General features: G+C 43.2%; 1 protein-coding gene across 3 annotated transcripts in view; it reads right to left on the bottom strand.

The window, feature by feature from the left end:
* Positions 1-18,501, bottom strand: part of LOC130538164 (rho GTPase-activating protein 26-like) — a 55,591-nt gene that overhangs the window by 15,779 nt on the left and 21,311 nt on the right. For all 3 annotated transcript variants that reach the window (XM_057055532.1, XM_057055533.1, XM_057055531.1), the window contains exons 2-4: positions 4,310-4,405; positions 2,268-2,329; positions 1,977-2,048 (exon numbers count right to left, since the gene is read on the bottom strand). In XM_057055532.1, coding sequence (XP_056911512.1) covers positions 1,977-2,048; positions 2,268-2,329; positions 4,310-4,405 — 230 coding nt within the window. The remainder of the gene's footprint in view (positions 1-1,976; positions 2,049-2,267; positions 2,330-4,309; positions 4,406-18,501) is intronic.

Raw genomic sequence — 18,501 nt, 5'->3', positions numbered from 1 at the left:
GAAAAAAAGAGAGAAATGACCACACAAACAAAGGAGAGGCAGACAAGGGTGGGTCTTCCTCTCTCATAATGGCCTATGAGGTATTGCTGGACATCTGCCTCTCACGCTTAGCAGTCCTGCAGCTCTTTAGCTCCCACTCTTCTCTTTGTACTGACAGAATATTCATCAAACAGGATTTAACTTTAACAAACATCTCATCAAGTCAGAGACAGACTGGCTCCAGTTATTAAAATGGGTAGCCCACTCTGATTTATATAAAATTAAATGAAATAATATAAATACTGCAACATTCATCATTACATTAAATAAAAAATAGGGAGCTGTTCTTTAAACGTACACTAAGGAGACAATGATACGTGTATTGAGTCCAATTTCGATTTACAAGTTAACGTATTATTTGACTGGATTTGCTATTTTTTTCATCGTGTTATTTATGTCTTTGTGAATTTGTCTCCATGTCAGAGAGGGAAACAAAACAATGCTTCATCATGATGTCATTACCGCTGCAGTCACATGATGCAGGTGTTTTATTGCAGAGGCTGAACAGTGAGAAGAGGCTTCTTGGCCAACGGAGGAATAGAACACAGCTGTGTATTCCAGATGATAATGGCCCTCTAAACAACAAGACCTATTCTAAATGTCTGTTCCTTTGACCTTTGTGTCGCCTCTGAAGAAACTGTGTTATGAAATAACCACTGCCACAACCTCCCTGTATGTCCCTTCTAAGGTAAATTATATATTACATTTTAAAGCAATAAAGTATTCAAACAAACATAATTAGCACATTCAGCAGGTTCAGCAGGTTCCTGAAAATTATGCTCACTTTCAGCCAATTGGTGGTACTGTCCATCGTGCCAGATTTTTTTTTTTTTAAATGATCCCATTACCTTTTGTTTTTTCAATAAAGTTTAATGTTTCACAGAAGAATAATCACACATAAATGTCCATGAGGTGTGAGGCCACAATAATATGGCATAAAAACATTAATTTATACAACAGCATCGGCATTGAAGGAACATCTGTTCTGCACAGGGGTACATTTTTGGAGGGCATAACACATAACTGAGGAGTTATCGGTTATAGAAAATCATTCTTTAACTCAGTGTTTTACTGCACTTGGAATGATCTGTCAGACTTTGCCAAGAAAAGATGCTGTTTTTGGAAGGCATAACACATAACTGAGGAGTTATCGGTTATAGAAAATCATTCTTTAACTCAGTGTTTTACTGCACTTGGATTGATCTGGTCAGACTTTGCCAGTAGAAGATGCTGTTAGGACTTTTAGGGCTAAACTGGGATTAGAGCATCGCTGCACGGTGACCTGAGTGCACAGATTATGTGTCTACTTCTTAATCCAACCACCATGTCACAATTAAACCATGCCATAATACAGAAGGGATTAGCAATATGCATGCCGATAGCATGTTTAATACCAGACGTGTTAGGAGAATCCCTAGGTCATCTAGGTCCGATGGCTAATGGCAGAGAATTAGATTTTATCACTAGAACATGAAATATTTTGTACACCAGACAAGGGATTACCCAAAACCAGATTAATATTTAGGATTTATTTTAGCATGTCACAGAGTGCATCTCTTCACTTTAGACTTTCTTATATATTTAATATTTACTCAGTCTGACAGACAGAAACAACACTAGCCGTGTCATGAAGGAGGCCCAAGATCCCCAACTGATTAGGATCAGGATTATGTATCCGCCTAATCTGTGATTGAGGTTGTGGTGTTATAGTCCAAATTCTTGACAGATATTCCTGAACCATCAATGGTGAGGAAGAGGCCCCCACTAAACAATAGTCTAAATATGTGGTTAAACTGCTTTTTTAGCAATACAATGACTAACATTTTCTGTCAAAGTGTGTACCAGATTTACATTAAATAAAATCACTTACACGTAGCATGACAGGCACAAACTGCATGTGTCCTTTTGGATTAATCGGTGCACAGGCATTTCCTTACCTTGGCGGCACTGATCTGCTCTTTCCTGAACCGCTCCAGGGGCATAATCAGCACATCATTGGCATTTTCAATCTGGAATCACACCCAACCACCCACCCACACCACACACCCCACCACACACCCACACCCACACACCCACACACACACACACACACACACACACACACACACACACACACACACACACACACACACACCACACACACGTCAGGTCTCTACTTGTAAGTGGATGAATGGGAAATTGAGCCCAGTTAGGAATGTATTTGTGTTGCTTTTCAGTTTGGAACTCACCATACGTGTTCGTTCATCCTCCAGGTTCTGTAAGACTGCTGCAAATTCCTGCAGGGACTTGGCTAAAGCCACCCACATTTGCAGAGAGGAGAGATATCAAAGATAAATTTACATAATTTGTCACATTATAATTATAATCACAAACATCTCGATCAGGGATCATTGTGATCTTAATCTTTGTTGTATGTTTCTATGGTGCTTTCACATCAAGCACAGTTGGGCACTGAGCCCATTGATGGAGAGGAGGGCTTAAATGGTTTTGGGTCAGAGTTTCCATTTGAATAACCTCAGTCCATGTTCACACTTGACACATTGACCCAGGCTGTCCATCCATAACATTATTGTTTTATTTAATGTTTATCTTATGACAAATAAGGTTGAACTATCAGCTTCAATACTGTAGCACCTAGTGTACAGCTAAAAAGTCACTTGTGCATCATTTATATTCTTAAAAGAGAGAACATGCATACCTAGATGTTCATTTATACAGTTCTGACACAAGTACGACAAGAAAATTCTCCCAAAAAAGGGCTTTCAGAGCTAAGCACAAAGCTAAAGAGAAAGTCAAACAGCTGAGGGTGGGTCAGCACAGTGAGGATCTACAGCCTGTGCACAAACAGCCAGGGCAGCGCCAGAGGGTGTGGTGACATGGTTCTCGTTCTCGTTTGGACAACGCACAGAATAACACAAAGTTTTAACAGTTTATCTTCTACTGTACTGCAAAGCTCATCCAATGAGTTTCAGGTCAATACACAGTTCAGAATTTAGCAGCACTGGTCACTGAAGATCAGTAAAAATGATGAGAAGGATTAGCAGGAAGTTATTTTGTCCTCCACTTGTTCATCTTCACTTGTTTGTTTGGACAGGAAATTGCCCAACATTTAACCCATTAAAATCTACTATGACACAAATCATGATAGCTGCATAATCTGAGACTATTTATGGATTCAGGGCAATGACCTATTTTCAGCCATTCAGCCTCTCAGAAGATACAGTACCGTATTTTCACGACTATAAGGCGCACCTAAAACACTGAGATTTTCTCAAAAATTGATGGTGCGCCTTATAATATGGAGCGCCTTGTGTGTGGACTGAGTTCCAAAATCTGCTGTGCGCCTTTGGTGGGTGCACTATGGTAAACGCTCCGCCAATCGATTAGCGGCACACCTACGCGTAAGGATCCCCTAAAATGGCGCCAGTCAAGCGAGACGTGTGTGAATGAAGCTTACTTTAAACTGCAGGCCATCGAATATGCGGTTGAAAATGGCAATCGAGCAATCACAGTGTTTTCGCTTTATGAGGCGGCGGCATCTCTCCATATGCGCGAGGACAACTGTTGCTGCGATTACCAGGAGAGGGTGGCCATCTTCCGCACCTACTGCCACGACAAGATAACCGCGCCCAGCCACCTCACCAACATGGATGAGATCCCTCCGACTTTTAACATTCCTTTGACTCACAAAGTGGAGAAAAAGGGACCGGCACGGTGGCGATACGCACAACGGGGCACGAGAAGTCGTCGTTCACCGTGGTTCTCGGCTGCCACGGAAACAGACAGAGCGCTGGATGGCGGAAGGCGAACACTCCTTCACAAAGACTATGAGGCAGCGGCGCGCAAGTTATGCCACTATATGCGGGTGGATTGCAGACGCATGGGCTATGATACCGTCTTCATGTATTGGAAGAGCTTTCACAAAAGTCGGCATCAACGCTGAAGCAGAACCGGTCGGTGAGTCTGATTCAGATGATGAAGAAGAGGAATTCCGGATGTTGGACATTGAAATAGTGCAGCTGTTTAATTCAGATACAGAAGATGAAAACTTTGATGGTTTTGTGGCGGAAGAATGAATATTTTGTTCAATAAATGTGTCGAAACTCACCGTTTTACTTCTGTTGTCATTTTTTACTGTTTGTTTTAGCATGCGCCTAAAAATACGGTGCGCCTTATGTATGTTTTAAATACAGAAATAGCACCCATAACTGAGACTGTGCCTTTTAATACAGTGCGCCTTATGGTCGTGAAAATACGGTATATTACTCACCTATGCATATCTCATCATCCGTCTCAGCATCGCCGATACACTGAAACTTAAACTCATTAAGAGACTCAGCAAACTTCCTCTTGGCTGTTGATAGACCTGAAAAAAAAAACAAGAAAGAAAAATGGGAACTGAAGATGATATGTTCGCCTCATCGTGGTGATAGCAGGAACATAGCCCAGTTAGACTGATAGCACTATCAGAATGTGATACTACATGCAGTCTTGTAAAGTATGAGAACGTCACCAGAAACCTTAACGAAGTGGGTTCATGGCCTCGAACATTTGTGCAGAAATACCTTCAAAAATGTGATGATTTTCACATAACAGGAGCTTCTGAGAGCTCCTGAGAGACATATTCAAATGGCCAGATTGGCTTCTTCCTCCAATTTAAACTCAAGAAAGGGTCACCTTCAGAACATTTACTTCCAATCCAGTTGGACTGGACAGAGTCACTGTTTTTGAAAACAGTGCAGTTCATCCTCGTAAATGCATACGTGTACACACTGTGCACAGGCTGAAGATATAAAACACAGACATGGCAGCCATTACATGTCACACTCCCTCAGTTCTTGGACCAATCTTTTTTGTGGGTCCAAGAACTAGCTAATCAGTCAGCAACAAATCAGCAGCATCAAACTGACTTGAGCATGTCCAAACAGATGCCTTGTACTGGCCTTAAGCATAAAGTGTGCTGTGCATAGTGGTAGTAGCGCCTTTTAGGAGTGTGCTGGAGTTTAAAACAGTTGTGCTACCTGCTAATAACAGAAAAATAACCCCAGTAACTACAAAAACTCCTGGATTACATGAGTGTGTACTATTTTAGTTCCCAATTCAATGCAGGAACCCTGCTGGAAGTATCATTTTCATGTTTCTGAGCACAGGTGATGCCTTAATCTCAACATATTCAGTGTTGAGAACAAATCTGTTGTCTGCTGTGTCTCTAACTTTAACATATGACCTGATTAAAATTTTGCTTTTAGGAGATGGATTATTTGCAGCCGTGGCCTCAGAGCGGCCTATTATGGCTCCAAGCCTGCATGTACACTGACCTTACTCTCTGCTTTTCAACTCTATATTTGGCTTCTTTCCGAATTCCATTTCCTCTCTCCAATTGGTTCCGATAACGTATTGCGTCAATTCCTGTCTTCGTCGCTCGTTGGTTGCACTGTGCATGGTGTGTTGTATTCACTTTACTTAAAATTGAACACTTGGTGTGTCGTATTCACTTTACTTAAAATTTGAACACTTGGGATATTCTAGTCACCTGATAACAACAGTGCGAAACAACCCATATTAAACAAATACTGGGCTCCGCCGACTATTAGCATTAGCATGGCCTCACGATCTGTTTCCCCCGGTGTCTTTGTCTGTTCAGTGTGTGAAATGTTTAGTTACTCCCCTGCCTCCTTTAGTGAAGGGAATAGGTGCAGAAAGTGTAGTTTATTTACGGCTATGGAGGCGAGGCTTGGCGAGCTTGAGACGCGGTTCCGCAGGTTGGAGTTAGCTAGAGTTGCGTCAGGTAGCCAAGGGAAGCTAGCTGCTGCGGAGCTGCCTAGTGTAGCTACAGCTAAAGGTCCCCCGGCAGCAGCCGAGCAGCCGGCTAGCCAGGGCGGCGGTTCGCAGGAAGCGTAGCCCAGACCAAAGGCCCACGGTGCACCACCAACCGCTTCCCGTGGCTAACCGCTTTTCCCCACTTGCAGACACACCCGCTGAGAAACCGACCCTGGTAATTGGCGACTCTGTTTTGCACTATGTGAAGCCGACTCCAGCGACCATAGTCAAGTGCATTCCGGGGGCCAGAGCGGGCAACATAGAAGCCAATTTAAAGCTGCTGGCAAGACGTAAACGTAAATTTGGTAAAGTCGGAGCAAACGACACCCAGCTTCGTAAGTCGGAGGTCACCGAAATTAACAGAGTCGGTGTGCAGCTATGCAAAAACGAGGTCGGACTCCGTAGCATTCTCTGGTCCCCTCCCCAATCTGGCCAGCGATGAAATGTTAAGCTGCATGTAATCGCTTCGTCGCTGGTTGTCACGGTGGTGCCCTGAAAACCAGATGGCCTTTATAGACAATTGGAGCACTTTTTGGGGAAAACCTGGTCTGATTTGGAGAGATGGTGTCCATCCCACACAGGATGGTGGCCTTTCTCATTTCTAGTAATTTGGCTAATTTTATTAGACCCAAAGTGACCTGACAATCCAGGGTCCAGACCAGGATGCAGAGTTGTAGTCTTATACACCTCTCTGCTGCTTCCATAGAACCCTCATCCGCCAACAATAACATATTTAACACTATAGAGGTAGTCTCTAGCACAGAGCAGGGGAGCGGTCAATCACCATAATCTTACTAAAATTAATACTTGGAGAAACTAATATCACAATTAAATGTGGACTGTTAAATATTAGATCTCTTTTGTGTGAATCCCTGTTGGTGAACGACCTGATAGCGGATCATCACATTGATTTATTTTGTCTTACTGAGGCCTGGCTTGAGGAGGAGGATTATGTTAGCTTAAATGAATCTACTCCTCCTACCCATCTTAATTAGCATATTCCTCATGTTACTGGTCGAGGAGGGGGAGTGGCAGCAATCTATCACTCCAAGTTATTAATTAATCCTAGACCAAAATATGGTTCCAGTTCATTTGAAAGCCTGACTCTTGGCATCACCCATCTGAACTGGAAGGCAGAAAAGCCACTTTTGTTTGTAGTCGTATATCGGCCCCTTGCTGGGCCACGTTCAGAGTTCCTATCCAAGTTCTCCGATTTCTTATCTGACTTGGTCCTTAGAACGGACAAAGTCATTATCATTGGAGAGTTTAATATCCATGTAGACTTTGTAAATGACAGCTTTAGAAATGGCTTCAGTTCATTACTTGAGTCAGTTGGTTTCCTCCAGCAGATAAACCAACCAACTCATAGCTTCAACCACACCCTAGATCTAGTTTTGACTTATGGTGTTGAGGTAGAACATGTGTCAGTATTCCCTCAGAACCCACTCCTGTCAGATCATTCTTTGATCACTTTTACATTCATGATTATGGATTCTTCTATGCTCAGAGCACAGTCTTACTATAGCAGATGTCTTTCAGATAATGCTGTAGCTAAGTTTAAGGAAGTGATCCCTGTGCTAATCCCAGGACCACTGTGCGTTTCCCCAGGGATCAGTCATTATAATCTTAGCCCTGCTGAGGTTGACTCTATTGCTGAAGGTGCAGCAACCTCACTGAGAATCACGCTTGATTCTGTTGCCCCCCTGAAAAAGAAAATAGTAAATCAGAGTAGGTGTGCCCCCTGGTATAATTCACATATCAGGACCCTCAAGCAGAAAGCGCGCAGACTAGAGAGGAAGTGGCATTCTTGTAAAATAGATAGCTATCATGCAGCCTGAAAAGACAGTCTGTTAGTTTACAAAAAGGCCCTCCGTAAGGTTAGAACAGCTTATTTTTCTTCTTTAATTGAGGAAAATAAGAACAACCCCAGGTTTCTTTTCAGCACTGTGGCCAAATTAACCAAGAGTCACAGTGTTTTAGATCCACATATCCCTTCTTCCCTTAGTGGTGAGGACTTCATGAGATTCAGCACTGATAAAGTTCTAGCTATCAGAGAAAAAGCTAACCAGGCCATCCCAACAACTGGACCATCACCAGATGTGCTGACTGTGGGAACATACAGGTTCTCCAAAGAGCCCTTAAACTCCTTCAGCCCTATATAATTTTCTGAGGCGTCTTCGCTAATTCAGAAATCCAAGACCACCACGTGTCTTTTAGATCCCATCCCAACACACCTGTTGAAGGATGTTTTACCATTGATAGGCAGTTCTGTCCTGGACCAGATCAATAGTTCTTTAGTGACAAGTTATGTACCCCGGTCCTACAAGGTGGCAGTGATTAAGCCGTTGCTTAAAAAAACATCACTGGATCCTGACGAATAAGCAAATTATAGGCCAATATCCAACCTTCCTTTTATCTCTAAAGTTCTTGAGAAGGTGGTGGTGACTCAGTTACTGGAGCACCTGCAGAGGAACAGCCTGTTTGAGTTGTTTCAGTCAGGCTTTAGAGCTCATCACAGCACAGAAACAGCACTTCTTAAAGTTCAGATCATGGACTGGTCATGGACTGGTCTCTATGCTGGTTCAGCTGGACCTCAGTGCTGCTTTTGATACAGTTGATCACAGCATCCTGTTACAGAGACTGGAACATGTGATTGGCATTAAAGGGACAGCACTAGACTGTTTAGATCATATTTATCTGATAGATACCAGTTTGCTCATGTCCATGGTGTTCCCTCCTCATACAGTGGGTTTGCCATGAAGTTCCTCAAGGTTCTGTACTTGGACCAATCCTCTTCACCTTGTACATGCTTCCCTTAGGGAACATTATTCGGCAGCATGGGATAAATTTTCATTGTTATGCTGATGACAGTCAGCTTTATCTATCCATGAAACCAGAGGAGACAGAGAAGTTAGTGAAGCTTCAGACCTGTCTTAAAGACATAAAGTCCTGGATGTCTTCAAATTTCCTCCTCCTCAACTCAGGAAAAATTGAGGTCATGGTGTTTGGTCCTGAACCTCTCAGCGATAGATTAGATCACATGATCACTCTAGATGGTATCCCATTAACATCTAGTCTCTGTGTGAGGAATCTTGAAGTAACTTTTGATCAAAATCTCTCCTTCAACTCACACATTAAATTAGTCTCTAGAAGTGCCTTTTTTCACCTGAGGAACATCCCACGGATTAGAAAACTACTGACCCACCATGATGCTGAAAAGTTAGTCCATGCATTTGTTACTTCCAGGCTGGACTATTGTAATTCTTTATTATCAGGGTGTCCAAACTCCTCTTTAAGAAGCCTTCAGCTGAGGGTATTGACTAACAGGTATTCCCTACTCTAGATCAGAAGCCTTTTGGTAACGATCTGTAAGCCATTGCTTACATATTTTAAGTAAGTTACTCTTGGCAGCGTGCCGTTGATAGATGAAGCAAGTATGTAGACAATGCTTGTAGCCTGTTTTTAAATTTCGGTGTCAGCCTGGATGTTTGTATCAGATTTACTAATATTAATAAATTTAAGTTAAAAAAAAAAAGAGCTGCAACATCCCTAGAGTATATTTTGGCATATTGTAATATCTTCAACATCTTCAAAAAACACTTATTTATATTTATAGATATTATATTTTAATAGCTAACAGAACAATGATTTCCCCAACTGCAAGAAATTATTTAATCTTACAATTGCCACCAAGTCCGAGGATGGAGGTTTTAAACAATTTCAGTTTAGGAATAAAAAAAGAAAAGAAACCAGTTACCAGGAACTTCTGCAATAATTGTTGTTCTCATGGGGCAGAAATATGGAATTCTTCACTGCAAGCAGAGAAATTGGTCCAAGCTTAATTTCTCCCTACAAACATCCAACAATGAATGTCAATAGAAGCTCTTCCAGAAGCAGTTCCTGGTGTTGAAGTATTAGACCCATCCTGAAAAGAAGCTCCACGTTTTCAGACTTTGGAAGTTTCAAAATTTGTCTACCTGGACATTCCTCCTATTTCAACTTTTTAATAGATGACTCCATCAGGTGCCAAAAACATGTTGAAGCTTTCGTCAGTGAGAAACCCAAAGGTAAAAACCTGAGAAAACATTGACTTCTATACATTATTAATCCTGTTCGTTACACAGGATTATTTTTTTTATACACAGCATTATACACAGCATCTGTTACAATAAGGATTCAAAAACGTTTCTTCGATCCAAAGAGAAAAAAATGAAAGTGTTATATTAACTGAGTGTTATATTAACTGCAGCCTACTCATCAAGGAAATCATTCAAAGTTTAGAAAATTGTGAACAGATTTTGATGGACACACAAACAAAATTAGAAATTCTAATTAGAAAATGATGTAATCAAAGGCTGGGCAGATTACCATATAATAGCGTATTTGCACTTCAACATAAATCTAGCATTCATTGTAAGATAAGTGATATTGCTGCAAATAAATATGATATCTGTATGAGATCCAACTTGTCGGCCACAATGAAATTGTTTATCTCTCATTTTTTTTATGCTGGTAGGATGAGAAAATACCTTGGCAACTGCTGGGATGACCTCACTCTTGTCAGAAAAAGTTCAAAACATGCCTCTGTTTGTGTTTGGATTTCCTTCCTTTACAGGATGTCTTGTTGCATTTTGGCAACTGCAGGGATCACGTCACGGTGTTATTTTCCTGGCAAGAACGTATATGTACATCACACATGTGCAAACATCAAATAAGAATTTAAAGGCTCCCCAGTTGCAACATAAGTAAACGTACAGTAATACTACTGTGAAGTAGTATTGCTCGCGTGTCCACTTTCAGGCGAGAAGGACATCAGTCATATACAAGTGACAGCCATATACAAATGAGCCGATACAGGATTCACCTCCTTTCAAAGTTGACAATAACGACTTGGACTAATTAAAAGAAAACTACAGCTCTGGTCAACAGAAGTAAAGTGAGGAGATGCTTCAGCCATTCGCCCCTCTGCTGTGACCATCTATTACATCATCAACATTCTGACCAAATATAATTATCAGCATAAATACATTCCACCAAATGCAATAAAAGGACCCAAGTGTTAAACAAAAATGGACTGAATTGAAAACTGGCTGAGTTGCAGGAACTCATCTGCAATATAATAATGACATTTGCACAGCGCTGCCTCAAATGTTGGAGCTGCTTGAGCAAGTGAAAGAGAAAAATGACTAAAAGGAATTAAATTGGACACCAACATGAAGCTGTTGAAGCTTGTAATGAAGCACAAGCACTGCACAACAACTGCTACCCATGCAGTCAAAAGAATGGGCCTGTGTGATATCGGCAGGATATCCAGCAGTAGCTGGAACTCTGCAGTTGCTTTGTTCCACAAGCATGTGAATAGAAACCCTATTCATCCAGCAGGAAAAACAAACAACACACAGACAGACACGTACACTATTCAACCAGGACGACAAAGACAGATTTCAGTATTCTCATCAAGTTCTTTATAGGACTCAGCAGCCATAGCAAGTGAATAGCGAGGAATTTATCGAATCAGAAGTACAGTAAAAGATCAGTATTCAAGTAAAATTACATTGGACAAAACTAGTGTGTAAATTTCACTTTTTTGTGTTAGCATAGTTCCACAAATAACATAATTCACATTGGTGAAGGTCCAGAATGTTAAGATTAAACAACATATTGCAAAAATGCCTCATTATATTTTACCAGATGTAGTTTTTTTTAAACTGTGTGTGTACATATAATATGGTCATGAATTTCTGCTGGTCAAAGAACAAGGTTAGTTAGATGCACTGAGGGGAAGAAACACTCCTTTCACTGCAACAATGAGCCCCAGAAGCACAGAAAGCCTGACAGAGAGGTGTGGCTTGTTTTGGGTGTTGGTGTGGTAAATGTACGTTGGAGGGAAGAAGAGGTGAAGGGTCATGCTTTATCTGTTTATTCTGCTCTGTCAGCGCTACAGGAGACAGATCAGCATACATTGATATATACTGCTCAAAAAAATTAGAAGAACACTTCGAAAACACATCAGATCTAAACGGGGGGAAAACGATCTTGAATATTTTTCCTGATAAAAAGTAGGTGATGTATTAGTAACAAAATGATGCCATATAATTTGATAGAAATGTAAATGATCACCCTATAAAGGGGGGAAATCAAAGACATCCCAAAAATGAAAGTGAAAAAAATGATGCAGCAGACTGGTCCATTTTGCCAAAATGTCATTGTAGCAACTTAAAATGATTCTCAGTAGTTTGTGTGGCCCCCACGTGCTTGCACGCATGCCTGACAACGTCGGGGCATGCTCCTAATGAGACGACGAATGGTGTCCTGGGGGATCTCCTCCCAGATCTGGACCAGGGCATCACTGAGCTCCTGGACAGTCTGAGGATCAACCTGGCGGTGCCGGATGGAACTAAACATAATGTCCCAGAGGTGTTCTATTGGGTTTAGGTCAGGTGAACGTGGGGGCCAGTCAATGGTATCAATTCCTTCATCCTACAGGAACTGCCTGCATACTCTAACCACATGCAGATCCATTGTCGTGGATCAGGAGGAACCCAGGTCCCACTGCACCAGCGTAGGTTCTGACAATGGATCCAATGATTTCATCCCGATACCTAATAGCAGTCAGGGTGCCATTATCTAACTTGTAGAAGTCTGCGCGTCCTTCCAGGGATATGCCTCCCCAGACCATCACTGACCCACCACCAAACCAGTCATGCTGAATGATGTTGCAGGCAGCATAACGTTCTCCATGGCATCTCCAGACCCTTTCACGTCTGTCGCATGTGCTCAGGTTTAACCTGCTCTCATTGGTGGAGAGCACAGGGCGCCAGTGGCATAGTTGTCAATTGTGATGGTCTATGGCAATTGCCAATCGAGCTCTACGGTGCCGGGCAGTGAGCACAGGGCCCACTACAGGATGTCGGGCCCTCAGGCCACCCTCATGGAGCCTGTTTCTGGTTGTTTGGTCAAAAACACCACCAGCGGCCTGCTGGAGGTTATTTTGTAGGGCTCTGGCAGTGCTCATCCTGTTCCTCCTTACACAAAGGAGCAGATACCAATCCTGCTGAGGGTTTAAGGACCTTCTACGACCCTGTCCAGCTCTCCTGGAGTAACTACCTGTCTCTTGGAATCTCCTCCATGCTCTTGAGACTGTGCTGGGAGACACAGCAAACCTTGCAACGGCACGTATTGATGTGCCATCCTGGAGGAGTTGGACTACTTGTGCAACCTCTATAGCAGGGGTCACCAACACGTTGCCCGCGGGCACCCGGTCACCCGTAAGAACCACATGAGTCGCCCTCCGGCCTGTTCTAAAAATAGCTCAAATAGCACCACTTACCAATGAGCTGCGTGAGAAGGATTATTGTTATTGTTGTTATTAGTATTATCTTTAAATGCTAATGTATGTAGACTTTGAGTGTTTGAGGAATGTTGATAGGAAAGGAAGAACATGACACTCTCATGTTCTTCCTTTCCTATCAATTTCTCGTAAAAGTGCTGAAGCTGCTTACTATCAAGCTCAGCACTCAGACGTATCCTGTTGGTCAGGATTAGAGAAGTTTGTAAAGATGTCAGAAGACAATGAATTATGAGATCCTGTTTAGACACCCATTCTGTTTGCACCAATAAAAGAGGTGAGCGAGCAGCAGACGGACGGAGTTGACAGAGGAAGCTTGAACTGCTGCTCGGCTCCCCCTTTTGCAAAGGACTCCAGTTGTTTGCGTGGTTACTCTGAGTCTAGTGAACGAACAGCGCGGGTGATCAAAACTTCATCCTCACAAAATTTGGTCCTTCGAGCCGGATCCCAAGACCTGGAGAGGAGCGCCGTGGGACGACCGAACGCCGAAGTCTGCGCAGCCGGAGTCAAAAAGACGTCCGAATCGAAAGACCTTCATCACGAGTTGACGGAAGGCCGGTCTTCGTCCCTCCCAGGGCGACCATCTCCAGTGACGGGAAGAAGGCACCAAAACAACTCAGAGAGAAACCATAGAAGCAACGGAGTGGGTATAAGACACAAAAAGCGCTACACGGAATATACCGCGGTATTACCTGCCTGGTCATCAGGAGAGAAGCAGAGGCAAGATACACCCGCCTCCTCGGAGGTAGAAGCTTGGTGTATACTCTCCTGATTAAAAAAGAGGGGTTATAAGGCCACGGCGGAGGGACTGAACTAGATATCCTGTAGGGATTGAGGGTTGTTCAGTCGGGAGATCAGGCGTCTCCACCCAAATACATAAAAACTGATAAATAAAGTGCAAACATGGGCAACCAACATTCCACAAAAGGTGCTGAATTCGAAATCCCAGCATCATGTAAACACATGGAAGACAAATATCCAGGTTCATGCTCATATGTTCAGCTGTGGATGACTAAGTTCGATTGGGATGGTAACTTAGACAGGCCAGGCAATATTATAAAATTAAAAGAAGATTTAATAGAATATGGAAAGAAACATCCAAAAGTAAAAGTGGGGTTGACACAATGTCACCTCTGGCTCACTGAATCAAAATATAGAAGAGAAAAACAAAATCAAGAAAAAGAAAAACGAAAACGAGAGAAAGAAGAGAAAAATGAGAACTTCTTATACCCATCGCTGAGTGCGTACGTGAGGGCGGAGGACAACGAAACAGGATGCAGGAGTCAATTGATAAATGTGCCTCCTCCGTATGTTCCTCCACCTCCTGTTCCACTAGCTCCCCCTCAGGCGGTCCCATTGGACCCGCCCGGAGCTATAGCCCCCCTTGCTTCAAACACTAATCCTTTTTTGGGCCCCTCTCCATCGGGAGCCCAGTACAGAAATTACCACATGCAGGACAACACTGTGCAGATGTACCCATTGATCCAGGTTGCAAATCCACAAGCCGGTGTGCAGGGTCAAGATCCTACTATCTTGGTGTATAGAACCTGGACTCCAGAAGACTGTAAAAAAGCTTGTGATGACATAACCTCGCCCCAAATGGACGTAGAGTCGTGCATCCAAGACATAAGACAGTTACTAAGAAGTTATCATACTAATGGTACTGAAACCCAGCAAGTCCTCATGTGCGTTAATGGCAAGAAATGGGGCACTGTTAGAGGAGATTGGGTCCCAGTGGATCCAGCCACTCAACAACCATGGCAGCCTGGCAGCCAAGAACTAAATGACAGACTCGACAGACTGTACGAGCGCATGCGAACTACTTTTACCAGACGAGCTGACTACAGCGCCATTACGGCCACAAGACAAAAGACTGACGAAAGTTTTGAAGACTATAGCATGAGAATGAAAGATGTGTTCCGGAAAAATAGTGGAATTCTGTATGCGGAAGATCCAGAAGGTCCCTACCAACAGCAGTTAAAGCAAGCTATACATGGGGGATCAAAATCAGAGATAAAAACCTGGGTAGAGAGACAGTTAGTTGATTTCGGAACTTGTAACCTAGGCCGCTATGAACAACATGCTATGCATGCTGAAAGACAATGCCAAAAAAGTAAGAATCAGTTAACAGGCATGTTTTTCAATGCCAATCCTTTCCCAAGCCGAGGCCGAGGGCGTGGGCGAGGCCGAGGCGGAAGGGGAGGAGGAGGCAATTCCCGTGAAAATGATCAGTGTCATTATTGTAAAAATTATGGACACTGGGAACGTGATTGCAGAAAGAAACAACGTGACCAGAGATATAATAGAGGACAGCAGCAAGGTTCTAATACACCTCAACAATGACTAGAACTGGAAAAAGATGTCACAAAAATTAAAACAAATCAGGGCACAAAATTTGATCAATTTGAAAAAGAAGACTTAGAAGATGTTTTAGACTTAGAAACCATCTTCCTGTTTGCTGAAGGCAAACCAGAAATACAACTGACCGTGTTAGGTAATTCTTTAACATTTTTAGTAGACACGGGTGCAGGTAAATCAGTAATTAGAGATCCAATAGCCCTAAAGCCAACTTCTACACAGATTTTTGTGAGATCAGCAAATGGTCTCGTAACTAAAGAAAGAATGTCAGTCCCTGTAGATGTTTGTGACCCTGTGAGTGGAATCACACTTAAAGCTCCTTTTGTGATCTCCACCACATGTCCCGTAAATCTGTTAGGAAGAGATCTTATCTCTCAGCTTCAGTTGATGATTCGCACTACAGCCGAAGGAATGTGGTCTGTAGATAGAATGGTTAATCTATGGGTAAGGGAAGGAGAGATGTGCAGTAAATACTGGTCACTCAACATTCTCTGACCCAATCACTATGATATATGGTAAAGCTCTGTCATACTTACAGCCTGAAGCCCAGCTCCACAATCAAACTGACCTGCATGTAACCATGCACGTGGAGCGCATTGGTGAGATCTGTAAATCAGACTCACATGGCACATCAAGCTATGCAGAGAAGTTTGCTAAACTTAAAGATCCACAAATGATTGTAATTATGCACCTATATGTGTGTGGTCAAACAGCTGTCTGCTCGGCAGGAAGCCTTTCCACCGAAGCAGCAGCACTATTCAAAGTGTCAGGTTCTGTACCACATGTTTCTATTGCTAAACCGCTTAAGAAAAGATGGCAAGACTTGGGATGTGACGTAAAACACTGGAGCAGCCTGCCCTATAGGCCTAAGGGTGAGGTTGATTTTAATGATCAGTTCCAGGTGTGGCACATTCCCCTTAGAACATGGTTGCTGACACATCCAGCAACGCACCTCACAGACCAGAGTTCATGAGAAGAAAACATCTTCCTCACGCAGGAGGAAGAGGAGAAGCTGAAAGAGCTCCCCCCTGAATTATGGTCGGAAGGACCTGCAGATGTAGGTCTTATAAAAGGATCAGAACCTGTAAAAATAATCCCTAAATCAGATTATAGACCATTTCAGAGACAATATCCCCTTAAGACTGATGCACAGGAGGGTATTGTTCCGATATTTAACTCACTGCTTAAAGCAGGAGTCATCAGAGAGTGTCCTGAGTCCCCTGTAAATACACCCCTATTTCCAGTAAGGAAGTCACCACCATCTACCGGCTGGCGGATGGTGCAGGACCTGCAAGCTGTAAACGCTGCAGTGGTCCCTAGGTCTCCCTTAGTCGCAGATCCATACACCCTGCTGAATGACTTAAACCCTGAACATCAGTGGTACACGGTGATCGATGTATCCAATGCATTTTCTCTGTACCAGTACATCCAGACAGCCAGTTTTGGTTTGCATTTACGTTTCAAGGACAGAGGTACACCTGGACAAGGTTACCTCAGGGCTACTGTGAGAGTCCCACAATCTTCTCTCAAGTAATGATGTCATCATTAGCTAAGTTTAAACCTCCGTGTGGAAGTCAAATCCTCGTCTACGTGGATGACATCCTCATGGCGTCAAAAACAGAGGCAGATTGTTGGTCAGACACGCTAGCATTGCTACACTGGCTAGCCTCTCAAGGCCATAAATTAAGCAAAAGCAAACTGCAACTGGTGAAGGTGAAGCGGAAGTGGTTTATCTGGGCCATGTTTTGACACATAATGGAAGAGCTATTCTCGAGTCGAGGAAAACAGCAGTGCTTGATGCTCCGAAACCAAAAACAAAGAAGCAGATGATGTCATTCTTGGGACTAGTGAATTTTTGCAGATCATGGATCTTAGATTATGCGAAAATAACTGCCCCTTCACAAGCATTGATGTATGATAATCCCTTAGCAATGACTGATGTGTTAACATGGACCCCTGAAGCTGAAGAAGCATTTATGTACATAAAACAGGCCCTTGTAAGTGCTGGAGTGTTAAAGCTGCCAGACTATCAGAAGCCTTTTGAGCAGGTCGTGGATTGCAAGGGTGACTTTATGACTTCAGTTTTATTGCAGAAGCACGGAGATAAGAGGCAGCCAGTGGCCTATTACTCCCACAAGCTAGATCCCGTAGCTTGTGCACTGCCGCCATGCGTTAAAGCAGTTGTGGCAGCGTCTGAGGCAGTAAAAGCCTCCGCAGGAGTGGTGCTATATCATGAGCTAACTTTGCTAGTTCCACATGCAGTGTCAATACTGCTGCTACAAAGTAAGATAGCGTTCCTGTCGCCCGCACGTCATCTTTCCTGCATGGCAGTGTTGCTGTCTCAGCCGAATCTGACGATTCGTCGCTGCACAACCTTAAACCCAGCGACGCTGCTACCCACGCAGCAGAAGAGGGACACCAGCACAACTGCCTGGATGAGGTCTCCATTACGGTCCTGCCGCGACCAGATCTTAGTGATGTCGCGTTGACTACAGGACGGATACTCTTTGTGGATGGATCATCGAGAAAGGATGACTGTGGACGCACTAGAACTGCCTATGCAGTAGTCACAGCAACTGAGGTGGTGGAGGCGAAATCACTTCCCTCCTCCTATTCTGCTCAAGCTGCAGAACTTGTCGCACTCACACGTGCTTGTGAATTAAGCAAAGGACAAGATGTTACCATTTACACAGATAGTCAATATGCATTTTCCACGTTGTTTGTGTTTGCTCAACAATGGAATTTGAGAGGGATGAAAACTTCGACGGGCAAACCGGTCATGCATGCAGAACTGCTAAGAAAGTTATTAGCTGCAATACAGCAGCCACGTAAAATAGCTGTATGTAAATGCACTGCACATACTAACAACACAGACGCAGTCTCACAAGGCAATGCCTTTGCTGACAAAGCCGCAAAGGCTGCAGCAAATAACAACA

The sequence above is a fragment of the Takifugu flavidus genome, chromosome 14, assembly GCF_003711565.1.
Source record: "Takifugu flavidus isolate HTHZ2018 chromosome 14, ASM371156v2, whole genome shotgun sequence".
Lineage (NCBI taxonomy): Eukaryota > Metazoa > Chordata > Actinopteri > Tetraodontiformes > Tetraodontidae > Takifugu > Takifugu flavidus.
The sequence above is the reverse complement of the archived record's forward strand: the minus strand, read 5'-3'. Positions and strand labels throughout refer to the sequence as shown.